We start from the raw sequence: 21,243 nt of genomic DNA, 5'->3' as shown, positions 1-21,243 counted from the left end.
AATTTATATTTACGACTGTTTCTTTTTCTGTGGTTTTCTTGAGCAAGCTGACCTTCCTGAAGAGCTGCTAAAGGATTTCTCTTCTTCATCACTGAAGTGGAGCCCAGCAACTAGTATATCTGATAAACTGCAAGACACAGATTTAGGATTCTCGAAGCTACTGTCAGGTACTCCTTTAATAATATCTCTTTAAATGTAGCTGGAGTTAAACTTGTCAGTTCCCTTGCCAATCACAGTCTGGTGTAAAATGGTATATCTTAGCCTTTGCATATCCCATGCTTCCTACCCCTGCCACCCTCCCACGTACAGAAACCCACACACGGGTGTGCAGTCTCTCAAAGTTTTTCCCAGGAAAGGGAGCCAAAAAAAAAAAAAATCACCAGGCTGGAAAAAATATTTATGATATGTGATTAAGTATTTACCATATGAATGGAATTTATGCCCGAACTCCACAGTGTTTCTTTATCTTGACTTCCTTTCCATTCTTAGGAAAGATCTCTCAGCATTAGAAGCACTTAGCTTGAGGTGCCCGAGTGGCTCAGTCGGTTGGTTAAGCGTCCGACTTCAGGTCATGATCTCACTGTTGGTGGGTTCAAGCCCTGCGTCTGGCTCTGTGCTGACAGCTCCGACGGAGCCTGGATCCTGCTTTGGATTCTGTGTCTCCCTGTCTCTGCCCCTCCCCAACTTGCTCTACGTCTCTCAAAAATAAGTAAAATGTTAAAAAAAATTAAAAAAAAAAAAAAACAAGTGCTTAACTTGCCATAAAGTATAGTAAAATTCCATCATAATGAATGCCAGTATATGATACTTCAAACTTGTTTTTTTAGGAGAGGACTTTCTCACAAAAATTCTGTCAACAACCACAAAAACATGGTTCAAGAAGGCAGGACTCAGACCTAAATATCCAAACATCCAGCTTCCTTATTACGAACGAGCAAATGAAAGGGAACCTAGTTATAGCAGGGATGAAAATTGTCTCTCCCTCTTCCAGCCCATCCTTTCTTTTGAATCTTCTTCCCAGCTAAGAAACTTACTTGCTATTCTTTATCATATCTGTCTGGAAGCTGAGTTGGCTTTCCTTAGAGGTAATGTGGCATTTTTGAGGTGGTGAGGGAGAGCTGAAGCGTTATCGCTAGTTTATGTCTGCCTCTGAGAGCACGTGTGCCCCCCCCCATCCCTGTCCCGCTTCATCACATTTCAGAGGACACAATCGGACCTATCACGGGATTTTACTTTTATTCCTTCATTCAAGTGCACTCACACTTGTCGCTTCCGTGATGGGACGCATAGCACTGGAATCACTTACGCACTTGAACATAGAAAGAAAGTGTGAATCGGCCCTTCTCACCTGCAAAATGCAGTCTGGAATCTGCATTTATGACCTGACATGATTTCTCCCAGTTTCTCCCATTAGCTCAGACCTTCCTTCCGGCCTACTCCTATATCTATTTTTATCTTTTATCAGTACGGTCGATTTTACTTTAAAAAAAAATTAAGCTAAAAAGCAGAACCAAAACCATTGCTCTTCTATGAAGGGAGGGCATGCGCAGTAACGTGTTTTTCTAGGCGAGGTTAAGAGTTTACGCTCACCAGTCCTCATGTGCCTCTCCCGTGCGGGAGCACATGTTTGCAAGTCGGTTGGCTGGGGTTAGGGTGACGGTCAGCCTGTGATTACAGAGTGGGAAACAGCCAACTGGTTCTCACTGAGAAATAGGACATCCATGGTCTTTCCGGCACATGCGTTAAACCAACAGAGTTAAACACCCCTAATTAGTTATATCCAGCCTTTGTGAACTCAGTGCCTAGTATTTCTCTTCCAGTACGCTCTGGTTCTTAGGCCAATATCTACACAAATTGTGAAGTGGGGACCAGTGAGTTTGGGAGCACATACGACCAAGGCGAGATGTGGACAAGAATCATTCAGACCTCAAATTTGACATGAAGGAAAAAGGGGAGACTTTTCTCAGAGGAGAACTTTTTTCCTCCCCGGCGGGTGATAGGGTCTGAATGAACCGAATCGAAATATAGCCAGTTTTCCGGCTCAGCTTTTACAGTTTCTCTGTGGCAATTCACAAACCACTGGATACGTAATGCTGTACTAAAAGGAATTTAAGCCTGTCAGGTTAATTACACAATATTAGGTACGAAAACAAACAGTGCAACACAAAACATAGCTACATCATTATTTGCAGTAAATGTTAACTCTAAATAAGTGCAACCTGTCCATAAATGCTGGCTATAAACTAATTAAAAAAATAAAATTTGATGGATAAACATGAAAAAAAAATTCTCACCGAGAATTTTTTTTTTAAATATCAGCACTCATTTAGAGTTTGGGATTTGTGAAAGAAAGCTTTAAAAGGAGCAAACCTGATTGGCTGTGGCTGTTGCTGCGAAGGGGACACTTGTTGCAGGAGTTGTTGCTGCAGAGACAGTGGCTGACGTAGCGCTGTGCATCATGGGTACTTTCAGGAGGGGTACCATGGGAGCAATGAACAGGAGGGTGTAGCATTATGGTAATAGAAGTGGTATTTTGGCATGGTGAATATCAGAGCAGCAAGCCATCATGGGTTAAACCAGCAGATGGCATGCAATCACAATGCAAAGCAAGGAAGCATGGGAGAGAAATAAAAAAGGGAAAATAGCTTATTACAAGTACAATTAAAGGAAGTTTTAAAACATAATCAGTGATTCCCAGAAAGGCCAAAGCGGATCACTTTGGTTGATGTATTCATAAACATTTTACTTCTAACAATAGATCATTCCCAATCCGGCGTCTGCGGTTGTTACGTACTAACCGTCTCCTCTAAAAAAGCGACATGTAACGTCCAATGAAGTAAGGGTATACGATATTCATGTTTGTCATTCTAAAACATCCAAGGCTCAACGTGTAGGCCCAGTTTGGGGTAGGACCTCCTTTGGAGCTCATTGTGGTGGGACGGAAAATTTTTGTCAATTTGGGGCTGCTTTTTTGAACTGAAATTGCTGGAGGCTGTGGGGTTTTTGGGGTTAATAAATGGTAGAGCAAAAACTCGAGGCCTTGGTGTTAATTCTAACACAGTTACTGTGAAACAGCCCAGCAAATTTGGCCAATGTTTATTTCTCTTTATTCTAAATGGGACGAATCCGCGTGTCCTAAAGACGGACTTTTGTACCAAGGCACAGGATGTGTAGGGATAACGATGGATTATTAAAATTTAACATCTAAGGGAGTGCTAAGGTACAAATCATCATCACAAATAAGTCAACACTTAAAATTAAAAAACCGATCATAAAGCAAAGCAGTTCAGACATTGGTTTTCAAAATACATCCATTCATAATTTTTAAAAATAAATACTTCTGGGAAACTCTGATAACTCTAACACACAGCAAAGAGGAGATAAAGGCACACCACTATGAAACTTTAAAACACTGATGAAATTAGCCTGCCTTTCTGATAAAGTAAGCTTTTCTTTTTCTTATGCTAAACCATATAAACTATAAGGAGAAACAGAATACAGATCATTAAAAAAGCAATACTTGTGGTTTTATGTTTTGTAAGTGGTTGCTCTACTGTTCTGGTCACATTGAAATGGTCATTTTCTTCAAGTTACAAGTACATTTAAAAAAAAAAAAACCCTATACATTAACTCTAAAGCCAAATAAGCCTTCAGATCTACCATTTCCTCAAGCATTTCTACCATCTTGGAAATAAATTTCAAGCAAGTGAAGGTACTGTACACAATATAAAAGACACATAAAAAAAGGTTGAAACCTACCAATACTGGTAGCGGGTGTCATGCACAAAACTGACCCTGCATGTCATGCAATGGCAGGTGGAAAAAGTGAATAAAGGGAAAGAAACAGGTTAGCGGTTTAGAGTTAACATTCAAAGTGAGATTGAAGCACAACCAGAAATCAGTAGGGTTAGTTAACACAGTCTCTTAGAGTTACTCACATTTTTAGTACAGACACAAATATATCTGACTTATTGGAAGCCAATATTACTCAAAGCTCACTCTTTACTTTTCACACTTCTTATTCACATCCATCGAAATGATTCTTATAAGAATGACATGTGACAACGCTACAGTGTCCTTCCTCCTAGACCTCAAGGTATTTTACAGACAGTATCAAGGTCATCCTCTAAGGTAGGAAGTAGGTATTTTACAGATGAAAAATCTGAGGCATAGTAACTACTCCAAGGTCATGCATAGTGTGAGTCAAGGGTAAGGCTCAAAATAGAATTCTATTCCTAAATCCAGGTCAGGTTTTGTATTTACTAGATTACGCTGACCTTACTGCATTAAAACTGTGCTTGTTTCGTGTCAAAAACAATGTGAAAATACAAGCAGTAATTAAGATTCCATATCCTCCAAATCAAATGCTCGCAGGTCATGTGAACTTGGGATTATTGCTCCTAAGCCCTACAGTTTAGGAAGGCTGACATTCTTGTGACAGAATGACCTCGATGCATATGTGATCTGTTTTCTGCTACGAGATTCATCATTATAAAGAAGTGGTGCTGGCAACAAAGCTTGAATATCGTAGAGGCAAAATAGTGCAGAACTGGGGCTGAGTTAGGACCAGGGCTAGCGATTTTGTCATGGCTACTAGTCGGTGATCTCTGAGGGAGACCTTTGGCAAAACTAGGAAATCAGGTTGGCCTCCAGGTGGAGGGAGGGAGGGAAGATTTCATTCCTTCCAGGGGAATAGCTGCCTTCTCTGGGGGTTGTCTTATTAATGTGCTTGAATCAGAAAACTCTGACCATGAAGAGAAATGTGTGTTGTAGAGTACTGAAAAAAATGAATGACCTACTTCCGGTTCAGTTCCTTAGACTAAAAATCAAGGTAATATAATATAAGATACCTGAAGGTTGGGGTCATGTAGGTGACAGAACATTCGTTTGTAATGAATAAAGGAAAACTCTTTTTAACGAATGGATGTACACACTTAGGGTTTTAGAACTGTTTTCTGAGATACTAGGCGAAGAATCTGAGATGTGAAGGCCTTTATTCTCTCTGCCAAACTGTTCACACCTGACGGGTACTTTCTGCGTGATGTACATTTTGGTCAGGCTAACATTAACTAGTCAGGAAAAGAAGCTATTTAACTGGGCTTTTAATGGAGTCTTCAGCAAACACGTGCTAATATGTCTGATTTAGCACACACACATACACACACACGCACATCTCAAAATCCTGTTGACGACAGGATTCTTTTTCCTTCTCTTTCTCTCACCCTATCTCTCTAATCTTCATAACCGAACTTCTGAAAAGTTACCTGCACAATAATTTTCACTTCCTCGACCCCACATATTCTTCAATCTTTTCCACTTTGGCTTTCATTTTCACGTCTTCCCTCCAACTGCTAATGTCACCAAGAACTCCGTATTTGTGCAATCAGTAGGAACTCTTCCACTTTCATCTAACTTCCTGAGTCTTGGTAACATTTGGCACTCAGCCCCTCCCTCCGTAATAAACTAGTCTTTTCCCTTGGATTTTCTGATAACCCAGACACACACGTGCATGCACACACACACACACATACTCCATATCTCTATATGCTGGAGTTTTTCAGGACTCACTTCTGGCTCCTTTTCACCTACTCTGTGCTTTTTCCGGGCATCATTCAATTCATGATACCATTCAACCCAGGATTTAAATACTATCTATGAGCTCAAGGCTTCCACATTTATGCATCCGCCTTCCCTCTTGAAATTCCCTGCTCCGGCTCACCCAAAAGCCAAAGCAATCCTGCTTCTAAAATGCATCTTGCATTTGTCCGTCTGTGCGTCTCTCCTGCCACTTCTCCGGTCCTGATCGCCATTGTCTCCAGGCTTGGCCCTGTAATGATGTCCTAACTGGTCTTCCTGCTTGCCTTCCTGTCTCCTGCCTAATCCAGTCTCCACTCTGCTGTCAGAGTAAACCTTTCTAAATACAGGTCTGTTCGCTTCTCCGCTGGAAACAATTCACTGCCTTCTCATTGCTTTTAGGATAAAGGTCCCCTAGGGTCCAGTGTCTATCTCCCTGGCTTGTTCTATACCCCTCTCTGGAGGCTGGCACTGTGACCCGGGCAGATTAGTCTATCATTTCTTTGAACCGAACACATCGCACTTTTGTCCTACTTTTGGGCTTCCCACAAGCTGTCCCCTCTGCCTGGAATTATCTTCGCCCTACTCTTTTCATCTTCCGGGTCTCAAGGCACATACCACTTCTTTAGAAAACTGTTCAATTGCTCTTTTACCTACCTCCACATGCCATTTAAATCAGTTTTCTATTTTCAAGCGTATTGAACTCTACTTTTTCATTCATAGGATTTATAAAACATTTAAGTTACATATTTATATGGGCATTTCTTGAACATCCATCTCTCCTCCTCTGCTGTTAACTCTGGGAGGGCAGCGTTCATTGTCTGTCTAGGTCTTTGGGGCACACAGTAGGTGGACAGTCGGTTGAATGGGTGTTCTCTGCCATTAGTGAGTGCAGTGGGATCAATCTTTTCCTAAAATTTATGTACCCACTTTGTAAATGATTTCATTTCAGAGTGAACCATGGCTGGATTCAAAGTTAGGCCCATAAAAATTCTGTTGCATTCCCATGTGGAGGGGTTTTCTTGGAGGGCTTTCTTGTGTCACGGATGCGAATGTCACTGGGTTGAAAACCATCTACAGCAGCTCCAGCAGCCACACTGAGCCGGGATCGAATGTGTCACTTCAGCTTCAGTTCAGGATGTGGTTGAAATGTTCAACCAAATTAATTTCATGAGCCTCTCTTTCTCTCTGTGTGCTCTACAAACGATATGAATATTGGAAACAAATAGCTTTTGCTCTGCGTGGCTGTCTTACTCAGTGCCAGATTCTGGTTCTCATCTTCTTTTCCGCCCTTGCGCCCTCCTCCTGCCCCTTAAATACTTTATGCTGCAGCTAAAACAGATAACTTGCTCTTCCTCGAATATGCTCTCCCCAACCTAGGCTGTCTCCCCTGCCTGGGATGCTCTTCCTCCGCTGGGAAAATGTTCCTTTCAAAGTCCTAAGCAAATTTCTTCTCCTCTGGAGAGTTCTTTCCTTCTCAGGATCCTTTGTCACCACCACCCACTGCACATGCTGATGGCCCTAATGCATTGCCTCTTGGTGCCCTCTCAAATAGCTTTGCTCATGCCCTAAGGGGCCCTTAACGCTCTGCATTGTATTGATTTTTGCCTCTTCGTTGTATTCTCATTACTGGATCTGGAACCCAGAACTTACTATGTGTTCAAGAACTGTTTGCTGAATTAAGTGGGACAAATAGATTCTGCTGTGGTGGTACAGATACAGTTTCCACTGAATGCTGACAAATCTTTCACCAAGGTGTGTGATAACCTTACATAACATTATGGTTTCTGATCATTAGGCAATGTTTGTGCTAACACTTTTCCTTGTTCTGGTTATTCTGTACATCCAGTACAATGAAATATATCAAGGAAAGAGTCGGTGGGTCGTTTTGTTCTGACCGGCTGAGACATTTCACTAAGGCACTAACTCTCTCAACAAAGACTTCTCAACTATTCTCTGCTTTGGTTGCAGAAATATTCCAACTCTAGAATCTGTGAGTTAGGGTTCTCTGGATATTTCCATTAATTATATTTTCCACTTTGCAGCATAGACACAGCCTCGGTTTTTCCATCTGCAAAATGCCAATAATTACGCCTGCTGCTGCCAGAATGATCTTGAAGAATAATGAGAAAATGCCTATAAGAACACTTAGAGTAACTCAGAATAAACCTGTCAGAGAAATGCCAAGAATTATTACCCTGCTATTTTTGTAAGTGTGTGTGGTTTTTGCTGCTTTCCTAACATAGCAAAGAAAAAGTATAACTCCTAGATTAAAATAATCCCTATCAAAAAAAAAAAAAAGGGAGAAAAGGAAAAGTCCTACCCACCACAAACGTGCTAGGGCACCAACCAAGGTGATAATTATGTTAGCATGGTTTGGGAGAGGAATCCCATATTTTGCATGATATTTTACATTACTATCTCCACAGTCTGGAGGCAGAATTCCTAAAATCCAAATTCATACTGTGTCATTGGGAGAGTTCTAGTAACATATCAAAAACTTCACTATGGGTGACAGATGGTAGGTAGACATACTGTGGTGATCATTTCACAGTGTATACAAATATCAGATCATTATGTTGTACACCTGAAACTGATATAATGTTCCATGTCAATGATACCTCAGTGGGGGAAAAAAAAAGAAATAAAAGTTAGGGATCTTAAAAAAAAAAACAACCCCCAAAATTCCACTATGAATGACTTTTCGGTAAAGGGTGGCCTCCAGGAGAACACGAAATGCTTTTTGTTTCATATAGGATAGATATTAATATAAAGTATTTATAGAAAAATCAAAATCTGTCATGTTAAAAATAATGGGCCCACCCATCTGGCAAGTTACAAAACTTATTTTTGAACATCATCACTTAATTTGCAGACGTTTAAGACAACAGTGATTAACAATGATCATTGTCGTTACCATTTTAAAATTAAGTTGAAAATGTGGTTTATGAGAAAGAAAGCCTGAAATAAAAGCTAGAGCCAAGATAAACACTAAAATTTCTGTTCTGGGTTTAAGTGGGGGAAAGATTACACTAACTGCCTTTTGAGAAAATTATTTTCTCTTTCATCATTTAAGAAAAACATGTGAAAACTTCTTAGAAGTTGATATACCATTTCAGAGCACGAGAGCCACATGGTTGTTCACTATGATATTGATATCATGTTACAGATGGAAACACTTGTAATTCACAGAATTAAGTGGGCTAGGACCCACTTTTCGGCTCCCAAAGTGCACACAATTGAGGGTTGCCGGACACATGGACAGTTTTTAAACAATCCAGCAGGGGGCAGAAGTACTCAAGCACAGCAACCAGTACAGCCTATCGCTCCTCGATACAATCATTCCATCAGCAATAATCAGGTCACTGCATCAAGGATGTTATCCATTCTTGCTTTGGAAGTCTTTAAATGGTTTCCAGGTGAAACATTTTTAAGTGAGGGTTCTTTCAGTGATTTAATAGAGCAGTCATTATTGGATTGAAGTGTTAAATACGAGTTAAGAGGCCTTCACATTTTTACACGACTAAGTTCCAGGGTTTCAAAGGCATTCTCAGGAAATTGTTCTGAAATTATTACCCAGTCTCCAGAAACAGACTTGTCCTTTTATGTTTTACCCCTCTGTACATTCTTCCCTGATTTTTTTCTCTTCAAATATCTAGTGACGAGGTCTATAAAATAAGACGCTTCTAGAAATCCTACGAGACCTCAAGGTAAGTTTACCTACTAGTTATTATTTTACAAACATGTTATATCTAGTGGCTTACAATGACAAGTCCTGCTGTGCTATCCCTGCACTGAAATGTCACTAGTTAAGGTTGTGATAGAACCTTAAGTACAATAAGTCTCAGTAAGTACTGATATAGAAACTCACTCCACAGGTCTATGAATCTACTTAAGAGAAAAGCGGAAGTAAAATAGGAAAACTAAACACTAAGAACGATTTTCCTCACATAACTTATATCTTTACTGTAATAAATATTGTTAAAAGGTTGACAATTCATTTCAAAGTGTAACTTTTACACAAAGAATACCACAGAAATAGCGATTCTACTCCCTCCCACGTTAATTCCTGATATGCTACAGGATTTAAAGAAATGGAAAAGAAACCCAAAAAGTCCAATCATGTGGATTAGGACCAACAAGCTCTTTTGGACAAAACTGTTGTTCATCGATATTTGCCTTCCAGTCACTATCATGGGATGCAAATTTTGACTTCCGAACTAAGAACTCAGTGGACCGTCTTCTCACAAAAGCCTAAGTTACTCTCTGATTCTTCTTCTTCGCTTTTTTTTAAACAGTGGGAGGAGACTTTATTTATTTTGAGGACATTATCCCTGCTTCTAACACAGACTAAAAAGTCAATACCATGGTCAATATATGATGACTTTGTGTTCGTATATGGTGTGTGTAGGTCTGGGGTCAGGGAGGTGGGTACAAAAAGGAGGAGGGTTGGCATGCTTTGCACTTCTGCTTCTTCGCTTTTATCTGATGTTTTATGACTGCTGAGCTGTAAGGGAGAACTCTGTGACTCCACATACGGAAGCCGCGTGGTGTCATGTCCCGGTACGTCGGACCGGTCACGGGGAAACTAGGTGCTGGGTCCTTGTCTCATTAGCTGTGCCACCTTGGGAAGTCACCTCACATTTAGGGGGCCTCAGTTTTCTCATCTGTAAAACGATCGACTGGATGAGGAGATCACTAAGAATCCTTTAAACTTCGAGATTCTGTGATTAATAGAATTCATCTTTTAGTGGAATGATACAGTTAATGGACCTGAGCAGCTAACACTATCAGGCATTGGCTCAGAAACTGCGAGTAAGAGCCCTATCTATTTGTGCACTTGGTGAAGCTGAGAACGATGGAGAAAGAGAGAGAATGGATGTAAAATATGAGAAGAAGATCGCTTTAATTTGAACAGCCTTGGTTTTTTGTTTAGTGCTCTGAATAGGAATAGGGAAAAAAAAGGTTAGTATTTACTGGAATTGCTATTTTTAGGTCATTCAGGGTTAATGACAAATCTGAACTGTCACACATAAAAAGGCCCTACTGACATAAACAATTTTACACAGCATGTGCAGATACAAGAAACCAAGAGGCCTAACTGACCACTCTTTGCGTCTCACGGGTTCAGTCTGTCACTCAACTCTCTAAAATATTTGGCTTTAGAAACCTGACAGTCTTTCGCTATCATCCAAGCAAAGTAAATGTATCTAGCTAGCTAGGACAATGATGAGTTTCAGGCTGTATTGACTGTACCTTTACAAGCAAACTAGATGCCACCGAACAGCTTTGAGGGATGAGGAGAAAGCACATGACCGGAAGGGCACACGGACACGGGACTTGGAGCTGTCAGGGCACATACCTGTTGGAATAAATGCCGTGTGTTGCTGCAGCTGGGCGCTGGTGAGAGCCTGCTGGTAGTGCAGCACGCTGGGATTGAACACCGTGCTGGCACCGTTGTTTTTTTCAAGTGCTTGTCTCTTTGGTAAAGGATGAAGAGCACCGGGGGGAAAGGCCTATGAGGAAAGAATCGGATAGGACATGTATAACTCAAAGTAACCACACCTTCCGTGTCCACAGAGATCATCAAGTCCAACATTCTCTTTCAAAATGACAGCTAAGGAGATGCCTCTGCCATGCACCTTAATTTAAACAGCGGCAATGTCGAATGAGTGAGAATTTGTTATTGAGAGCGGAAGCATGATTTCTGTAACCCAAAACGGTAGCATCTCAACTAAGGAAAAGAAAAACTATCAAGCAACACCAAAATAAATAAATAAATAAATAAATAAATAATAATAATAAAAAAATAAAAAATGACTTCAGCTTTTAAAACGAGTTAAACTATTCTAAGGGGGGAAAGAAGCATTTGTGTTATTATTAATACCTATTCTCTTCGTTAACTAAACGGCAATTTCTTGGATTTAAAGGTTAATAAGAATTATAATGTGCATTTTTCCGAGGCAAGTAATTTAAATTTGCTTCACTCTTTTGGAAAACGTATTAAAATTGGTTAGGATTAATTTATTTCACATATTACGTATGAAAATGAGATGGCTAAACACCTTATTTTTTTTCCATTAATTAATAATAATGATCATTTGCAACCAATTTTTACAAGTAATACAAATCTCAGATGGTTCTCTGAAAAGCTACATGCAAAGCGAAAGGTGAAAGGTCAAAGTACCAGGTCTACAGATGCTTCGAGAGGTCGCTTCATTGCTTTGGCAGTCGACTGAGTCTTTTAATAACAGGCAGCGAGCACATGATGGCAGTGGGCCAATGGGATTCAAGCGAATTAACATACAGGTAAACAGCAAGCAGAGGTGCATCATGGGAACGGCATTGCATTGTGGATAGGTGAGAAGGAAAAAAATATTCTGAATGCAATATACAACGTACAAAACACTAGGCATGCACAACAACAAAAATGTTCTCTAAAGAAATGAATATTACACCTTAAATTAGTATTGAAGCAAAAATGCATCTACTATACCTTAGTTAAAAGCATATAAGAGAGTAAAATATAGATGTTTGAAATTCAGGAAAGTTAATTAAAACAGCAGCTTGCATACACACCATAAGCATTTTTTATATTGCTTCAGAAAAAAAATGCAAAACTTTCAAGGGCCATAGGATTGATGAACTTCTGATAAGTTAGTTTTCAAACGTAAAATAACGAATGTACTAAGTGGAAGATCCAAGTGAAAAAAAGATATTATCTTTAACGTTCAGAAAAATAATTGTTAATGAAGATCTAGCCTAACAAAATGAAGTGGCAAACTGAGACAAAAAATTCAGGCAAAAAAATATTCAAACACAAGATTATTTGGGCAAAACTGTTTGGGTTTGGATCTTAATTTTTTGTCTGAATCATGTGGATAATTGTCTCAATTCTTCTCTTCACTCTGCTAGCATGGATCTGGCAACACGGAATAAGGTTCCAAACTTAACAAGTTTTGAATTTGAATAGTAAGTTTCTCAAATTTCCCACTCTCATCCCGTTGTACTGTTTCTAATGACTAACTTATCATCCATTCTGTGTTTTCCACTACATTTGAAATTATAATTCAATTTATCTCAAACAACTTACCGGATTATGCTAAGAAAATACCCTTTAAAAAGGTATTTAGTGTTCTCAGGTATCAGAATAATCTCTATTTAATAATTCTATTTGTAATTTCAGCTATAATCAGTGACCAACCCAGTTAATGAGAAGTGGAACTCGTGGCTAGAACAAGTTACAACAGCTAAAAAGAGCAAACAGCTAAAAAAAATAGCCAAGGACTGCTTGAAATATTAGATGTAAAATAATATTTTTAGCTTATAACCATATTTGGGGGCAGACTGTCTCATTTAAGCAGCTGAAATAATAACAAATATCGATTTAGACCACGGTGAAAAAATGTTCCTATTCCTGGATCATTGCTGTAAAAAATGGAAAATTCTATGATGGAATTCTGTGAAAATAAAAATAAAATAAAAGGAGTAGCTCCAATGCAAATAAAAAATGAAATACCCCTTTTTCAATGGGTAGCACAATAGGTAAATCCCTAAGGTTTGTGTAACCAATACAAAACGTGATATTCTAAAGTTCTGAGCTGGAACCATGGCATTTGCAATAATATGAGGTACTACTAAACTCTCAAAATGGGAAACAGTTAATGATATTTTCCTCTGCAGACAGAGCTCTTTTCATCATCATTTGATGATTCGAGATCAAAAGTATAGAGGTGCCAGGAGGTAAGGAAGGGCAAGGTAGGCAGAAAGAAAGTGGGTGAGGAAAGGATTGAAGGCAGAGAAGAGATTTAGAATGTCCAACAGAGAAATGTTTGGGAAGGCAGTCTTAATAGAGGCCATCAAATAATATAAAATGAGTGTTCTGGAAGTAGAATTACAACATTTTTAAAACCCAGAGAGCCTCACAATAAGAAAGCTTCTTTGTACTGGATATTCTTTCTTCAGACGTAAGTTCCCCATTATGTAACTTCCATGACACCACATTATTTAAGATCTTCGGTTGCTGCAGAGTCTCGACACTGCTTGATAATGCGTTTCTTTAAGCTTAAATTCGTCTGTGCTAACTGTATAAGGCTGCACAGCCCGTTCTCACAAAGTGCACCGAGAACACAAACTCAGAATCAGTTTGGTCTCAACGTTCTGGACTCAGTTCTTCTCTTCCCTTTTCCAGTCCTTGGGAGTTCCAAAGCAGGTCTACTGTTGGGTTGATTTTGTCTGCTATGCTAACTGCAAGAGTGATTATGTCTCCAAAGGATGGCATTTATGAATGAAATTTTGATTGAACAAAGCATCATTCAATGACGTCTCCAAGTAGAAGAAGAAATAGCAAACATGTCTCCCTAGGATCCTCACCTGGAAGGTTAATGCTCTTTTTTTTCTGATCTTAGATTGATGAAAGTTCATGTCCACAGAAATCAGAAGAACCTAGCAATGTGAGGACACTGAGAGCTCTAAACTGAGCTGGCCAGCATCTCCTTTTCTCCCACTGCATACTGTGAGTTATCTTTCCTAGACACAAATATCTTAGAAAAATATCCTAGAAAAAAATCTTTTCCTTTTTTTTTAAGTTTATATTTATTTATAAATAAATAAAACATCTCCCAGGCAGGCTCTACACTGTCAGCGCAGAGCCCGATGTGGGGTTCCAACTCACGAACCGTGAGACCGTGACCTGAGCCAAAGTCAAAAGTCGGACACTTAACCGACTGAGCCACCCAGGTGCCCCATATCATGTCTTGTCAAGGAAACAGTAAGTTTTCAAAGGTTGGGCATACATATTAGTATCTTGCACACCTCATGCTTTGAAGCACATGTGTAGAATAAAGCTTAAAAAATCTGTATGGATTAATAACCACGTTATAGTATGGCTTTGTAACACAGAGATACTCTGCGGTAGAAGAATGACTTGACTGCTGTCATATGTTTACCTACATTGAAAGGTCTTCAGGCTTAGACTAGACTTTAGAGATCACCAAGCATGGCTGGTCTTAGAAGCTTCGTTAGGTACCTAAGCAGAGAAAGAAGTTCTTTATTTGGGCCTCGACTATGTGCCGGACACTTGGCATCCATTCCTGCTGGCCTCAACAACGTTTTGGACCCTCTGCCCTTTCTGGACCACCTGCAGGTTTGTGTACATCCAGCCAGATATTTCCTTCTCTGGCTCAAAGAACAACTCAACTGCGAGTCAAGGTACGCAAACCAAGGGCCCGTGCCAGGCATTGTGGGCGAAGACCAACTCTGAGGAGTCAGAAAACCCCGGTGACAATAATCAGAGCTGCTGCCCTTCTTGTGGAAGAAAGGGATGTAGACAAATAGGATGGAATTCAAAGTTCCTGTACATGTTTTCTTGAACGGTTGAAGCTTATCTAGCTGACGGCAGCTGGCCCCGTTTCCTTTCACAAAACAGGACTCTCCCATGTAGCCCCATGTTGTAGGATTGTGAAGAAAGACGGCTTGCTTAAAGATCACATACCCTTTGTGTGAAAATTACCAGAGAGACGCTGTCTGCCTTGTTTTCACATTTAAAAAAATTCTGGTGAGGATGAGGCCCACGTTTTAAGACGTATTATGAAAGAATAAGGCTCTAAAGGAAATAAATGTCTCCTTTTCTGGAATCAAAGCTTTAAATGTGTTTCAGGGTCCAGTTAATCAAAAGAAGGGGAAATCCCTGGACAATAATACAAATTGCATTACAGAAATTCTTTGTGTTCAGACATGGAGCCCAGGTGAATGGAATATTAAGATCTTCTGACTGCAGTCATCACTCTCATTTGTTCTTTTAAGTAAGGAAATAAAATAAGAGGGTTTTTTTCCCGTGTGTTGGGCATTCTTGCTCCTAGAGTAAGAATACTTTGACTTTACCCAACTGCATCTCAGTGGGTTCACATAAGCCTCTCACTTCAACTAAAAAGACATGACAGACTCAATAATTTTCATGTCATTGTCAGAAAGAAGCTGGCTTTTCTTCTGAAACTACATTCCTTTGGCTTGTCTTTGACGATGTTGCAAGATCCCCTGAAATATCAGAACTCCAAATTTGGGTACAGTATAACTATCTGGGAAAATACGGTAACTACATACACTGACATCCACTGCAATACCTCTATGCATCTTGGTAAGTGTGATGTGAAAATGCGCAGAAGGGCACGCAGAAGCACACACAGAGAAGGAGTCTTGACTTTAAAATACCAAGCTGAGGAAGGACGTGTTTGTGTAAATGCCTATGTCTTCTCTTATCCCCACCAACCCAAGTCACCTACCATTGACATAGAGTGGCTGCATTGTTCCTTCAGTGACTGAAGGATAGATAGATAGATAGATAGATAGATAGTGGACATTACAATTGCTACTTCTAATAAACAGCCAGATACAATCAAGGCTCAGATAAATTCAGGGCTTAGCCCTAAGGTCACTATTACTACCAGTGGCTTGTTGTATCAACAGGTATTTGAGATAGAGGGACTAATTTTTTCATATTCCCAGAACCTCGTCGCCTACCCCAGTGGCCAGAGACGGCTGTCGTGACCCAGGCTGAGCCAATCATAGCACGCTCGTACTCTGACCATGAAGACAGCCCCCAAAATGACCTTTAATTGCTTTTTTAGTTTTTCTAATTAGAACTGCTGTAGTAGATACTGTTTTCTCTCTTGTCGAAAGACATAAGAACGTATCCCTATAGGGGTCTGGAGCCGTGGTCAATGTTGCATTGGAGAACTTGGTCTTAGAAAACAGAGTTGATATACCAAGAGAGGCAGAAAAGAGAAAAAAAGACCTACTGGTTTTCTAGTTTCTGGATGCAGGCATCCTGATCTCTGTTTTACTTCTACTCCCTTTGGAGGGCACCGCACGAAGTCCAAAGTTTTTATTTCAGCTACTTCGGTTGGGTTTTTGTCTCCTGCAACCGCAGTCCTCAGAGGAAAAAATGTGTTCTTTGGGCCTAACTGTCAATACACCAGTTAGGATAAATTGGGGCCGGCCTAAAACAATGATTGCAATGAAAACAGTTTTACTTCGTTTTTTTTTTTTTTTTTTTTAAGTTTTTTTTATTTATTTTTGAGAGACAGGACGGGGCAGAAAGAGAGAGATTGGGAGAGAGAGAATCCCAGGCAGGCTCCACACTGCCATCCCAAGCCCGACGTGGGGCTCGATCCCACTAACCATGAGGTCATGACCTGAGCTGAAATCAAGAGTCAGATGCTTAACCGTCTGAGCCACCCAGGCTTTCACTTCTATAGGATGAGATCTTCACTAAGAGGATGGGAAGACAGATTCCACATAGGAGAAAGGTAGAAAAGACCTCACTTGTTCACTAGAAGAGTTCCTTTTCCATCAGCATTAAGTAACCAATTTACTCTCCTCCCCACTCCCACCCCCATTCGGTTCCCAATTACAATCAGTTTTGCAAACTGCTCTTTTACTAGAACAAAAGAGAGGGAGAATTTCTTTATATTGTACGACAGACTCTCTCTCTTGTGGTTGCATACACCTGTGCATATATATAGAAACTCACACATTCAGAAAAATCACTGTTCTGTCCGGGGACATAAGACTAAGAAGATGTGAGGCAAAAGCACCAAAACCTCAGAGACTCTGAGGAGAAACCATGGGAGACGGAGGACCAGTGCTCAAGCCTCTTGGGAACAGGATCCGTTCGGAAGGGTCTGTGTGACCACATACCGCGCCCAACGCGGTCATCACGTGAGGGCAGGCTCTGTGCTCTTCTCTGTATCCCCGGCACTCACAGGGCCAGGCCTTTAAAAACATTTGTGGGAAGAATGTTGAATAATAGGAGCTTTTTACGTGTAACAGCTACGCTTGCATTTTGATCAGTTATCCAAGTGTGAGGTGGCAGTCGCTAGTTAGAATACTGTTTTATTAAAGTACACCTTTCATCTCTGAAGCCCCGTCTGTCTCTTCCGAGGAAGCATTGGCCACTGAGTCTTTCGTTCCCCGCTGGGACCCATTATGCATTTCCATCATCCCTGAGCAGCAGTGTTGCTCTCACTAAACTCCAAGTTCCTTGAGGGTAAGGAAGCCCTCTTAATGTGTGTATGTTCCCAGCAAGTGTCTGCTGCATGGCAGGTCTCATTAAATGTTTTGGGGGCGTCTGGGTGGCTCAGTTGGTTAAGCGTCGGACTTTGGCTCAGGTCACGATCTCGCGGTTCATGGACCTCGGGCTCTGTCTGTGCTGACAGCTCAGAGCCTGGAGCCTGCTTCTGTGTCTCCCTCTCTCTTTCTCTGTCCCTCCTCTGCCTGTGCTCTGTTTCTCTCTCTCAAAAATAAATAAACATTAAAAAAAACTTAAATGTTTTCAATGAATGAGTGAATGCGCAGTGTCTATCATATATTAAAGTGAGCTTCTGATAAGCCAGAGACCTCATGTTAAAACAAATTAACTAGAAATTTCTACAGCCTAGTGTGATGGTTCTCATGCTGCACAGGAGAATCCCATGAGAGTTTCCAAAAAAACGGCCACCGCCCAGGCCACACCCAGACAAATTAAATAAGAAACTTTGGGGGAAAGGACTGGTGTTGAAATCTTTTAAGACCCCTCAGGTAATTCCAAAACATAGCCACGTTTGAGAACCAGTGTTCCAGGCAGGTGCTTGTCAACTGTTAATGTGGATACAACCCCTCCTGAGCATATTTTAGAATTAGAATTCTGATCCCAAAGGTCTGGGGTGGGGCCTGAGAGTCTGGAGCTGTAACAGCTCCCCAGCCATGATGATGATGATGATGATGATGGTGGTGAGGAGGAAGAGTGGAGAGGAGGAGCAGGAGGAGGTGACAGAGACAGCTGGTCTCTAAGGGACAGTACAGTGACTCAGGGACTCCAGGCTGTGTTACCCGCCCCCCCCTCCCCCTTTTAAAGCACCAGTCAGTGCAGCTCCATTTTCATCTGTTTCGTGACTGGATGTTCTGCAGACAATTGCATTTACGGGGGAGGGGGGGGGGATAGTTTGAAGGACGGGGTGGGGCGGGGGGAACAGGAGTAGGAAGAGCCCGTCACTGGTCACCTGTTGCTAGCCTCCCCGCCCCCAGGGCCGCGCAGCGCTCAGCCGCATTTCCCTCCGCTAAGCTCTGGAGCCCACCTTCCCGCCGGCGCCGGCCACGGAGCCCGCTCCCAGGAGGAGTCCAGGCCAGCGCAGGCCGGACTCACAGCAGGACGGGCCCCGGGGCGGGGCGCTGACGCCTCGCCGGGGTTCCCTGCGCCCGAGGGATTTACTTATTGTGCTGAAGGAGGGAAGGAGGGGGAAACAAAACAAAACAAAACAAAACGGGGGGGAAACAACAACAGAACTTAGGCAGCGGAGCAGCAGGAATAGCAGCCTTCCCTAGGTCCCGATCGTTTGGGAGAGCGTCTGAATCCCGCGGGGAAAGCGCCGCCCGGCGCCCAGGGCTCCCGGGCGGAGGAAGGTGCGCGGCGGGCGCGCCTCACTTACCATGACTGTGGCCGCGGCCGCGGCTGCCTGGGCGGCCACCGCCGCTTGGTTGGCTTGGTGCTGCGCAGCTTTGATTTTGGCCTGCAAGTGTGCAGGAGGGTGAAAATATTTGCATTTCTCCCTCATGCAACGCCCCTTTATGTAATCCATACAAACGGTTACGGTGTTGTCGTTTGTGTCGATCATGGTGCTGTCTGCGGGGTGTGCAAAGCGGCAGTCGGTCTCTCCCCGGGCACAGTTTCCTCGCTGGAACTCCCTGCATACCTAGGACACAGGGGGGAGAAGCAGACGATGCAGAAGAGAGGCTGATGGCCGCCGGGAACTACCTCTGCGAGCGCAGCCATTTAGGTTGAAAAAAACAAAAAAGGAATAAATGCTTTTCCTTTCTTTTAATGGGGGCCTTCGTGCCGTTTCACTAGAAATTTGCTGTGCAGAGCTCAAGTAACCAGAGTCCCTGACAAACTAATTTGAGTTTTGCTTGGCCCTCTTTGCTGGGGTGGGACTCTGTTGAGAAAATAAGTCAAAACGCGCAGTTTTCGCTAAAATAACAAAAATCAACAAAGCCTCCATTTGTCCCTGGGCTAGTGTATATACATCTCTAATAATTAGGACATAATATATGTATTTAACGACATATAGTATATAATTTGGACATCTGTAAGCACATCCAAATCTTTTCCTACTCTGACAACCCTGGGATGCCATAGTTTTTTGGTTGTTTGTTTGTTTGTTTGTTTTGCACGGAGGGATAGTTTCCTCACAGGTCAAGCCACCAGGTCACAGCTGTACAACTCCAGAAGGGATTGGGGGAAACAAGCTTGTTCCTTCTCCGAGGATGGCAAGTGGGTGGGGTGAATCTGAATACTCCTGTTTTCCCCTAGGACTCCCGGGCTCTAAAAAGATAACTTACGCTTATAATCATAAGTCAGAACAATCGAGGCTGAGACGTTGAAACTTGCATTTAAGATCACTCTATTATTATTTTTGATGGCACCGGAAGAAGATAAAAAAACAAAGAAAAGACAAAAAGGAGAGAAATATGGGAAGAAGGGGAAAGAAATAAGTGGAGGGAAGGAGGAATAGAGTTCCAAGTACTCATGTGTTGTTGCTATTGCTTTTTTAGTCCTTAATCCTTAGTTACCCTAAATGCTCCATCACCTAAGAATTCCGATGCATCAAGAGTTTATTGTATAAAGAAAATTTTCTTTAGAATTTAAAGCGCATTCTTGATTCTGCCCTGAATATCGATAATATAAGATGACATGACTGACCTATAGACATAACACTTAGGTTTATAAATATCATTAGCAGGACAGAACTACGAGTAAAACTGTAAGTTATTTTCCTTTTAGGCTCTAATTCCAAAGCCAGTAAGCGGTGGTTGGCATCTCGGCCATCAGTGACGTTATATGAAGGGTCACTGATGTGACAGTCAAGCTTTGTGACAGTCAAACTTACTTGGGAAACACAGTTTCACCGACCAGTGGCCAAGAGGGTTTGAAGGGTAACACAGAAGTCGCAAGATTGCTCATCATTTCCTCCTGCTTTGGATATAAGCCAATATTCCGATCTTTAGTTCATAAAATGTACAAATAAAAACAACTAAGATGTTCCCATCAATTCCGAGTAAGCCTTCCTCTCTAAATGGAATCCTCCAGTCTGAGACCACATCAGAGGTACAGACCAGCCGTCAAGCATTTACCAAGGGTCGCCGTGTGCAGGACAAGCCGGCTTCATTCCTGGCTTGAAATGAACTGCATGAAGGCCTGCTAAAGTCATTGTAAATTATTTTTCTATGTTTTTGTCTACCAGTCCTGTTGGGGAGGACAATTTGTTCCCAACTCTGCTGATTTAATTTGTTTTCTAAACCACACAGTCACGAACTGAACACTCCATGGGTCCAGCAGGTGGAGCCCCAAACACTTTTCTAGACCATGAAAGGTCTGTTCTATATTCACAGGGGCAGGCTAGATCAAAACAGCAGTGTTAGGGTCTTTAGTCTTTTCGTTTTGGGATTCATATGCTCCAGACTGAAGCTGATACCAGGCAGCAACACTGTATTGCCCTCAAGATTTATTGGGTAAATATTTAAGCAAATGCACATTGAAAGAACATCTTCCAATGATCCAATGTAAAGCACCGTGTACATCCTAACCATACATATATCACCTAACAACTTAAATAGGTAATGGAATTAAAGGAGCTC

The 21,243-nt window shown here is 41.5% G+C and overlaps 1 protein-coding gene across 7 annotated transcripts in view; it reads right to left on the bottom strand.

Annotated features, from left to right (window-relative positions):
- Nucleotides 1-21,243, bottom strand: part of MBNL2 (muscleblind like splicing regulator 2) — a 158,024-nt gene that overhangs the window by 23,497 nt on the left and 113,284 nt on the right. For 2 of the 7 annotated variants that reach the window (XM_049647502.1, XM_049647501.1), the window contains 3 exons: nucleotides 19,038-19,301; nucleotides 11,762-11,815; nucleotides 10,937-11,090 (listed from right to left, as the gene is read on the bottom strand). In XM_049647502.1, the coding sequence (XP_049503459.1) occupies nucleotides 10,937-11,090; nucleotides 11,762-11,815; nucleotides 19,038-19,301 (472 nt within the window). Of the gene's footprint in view, nucleotides 1-2,370; nucleotides 2,466-10,936; nucleotides 11,091-11,761; nucleotides 11,816-19,037; nucleotides 19,302-21,243 lie in introns of all 7 variants that reach the window. The other 5 variants (XM_049647503.1, XM_049647505.1, XM_049647504.1 and 2 more) reach the window with 5 other exon arrangements.

Source organism: Panthera uncia (assembly GCF_023721935.1).
Source record: "Panthera uncia isolate 11264 chromosome A1 unlocalized genomic scaffold, Puncia_PCG_1.0 HiC_scaffold_16, whole genome shotgun sequence".
NCBI classification, from domain to species: domain Eukaryota; kingdom Metazoa; phylum Chordata; class Mammalia; order Carnivora; family Felidae; genus Panthera; species Panthera uncia.
The sequence above is the reverse complement of the archived record's forward strand: the minus strand, read 5'-3'. Positions and strand labels throughout refer to the sequence as shown.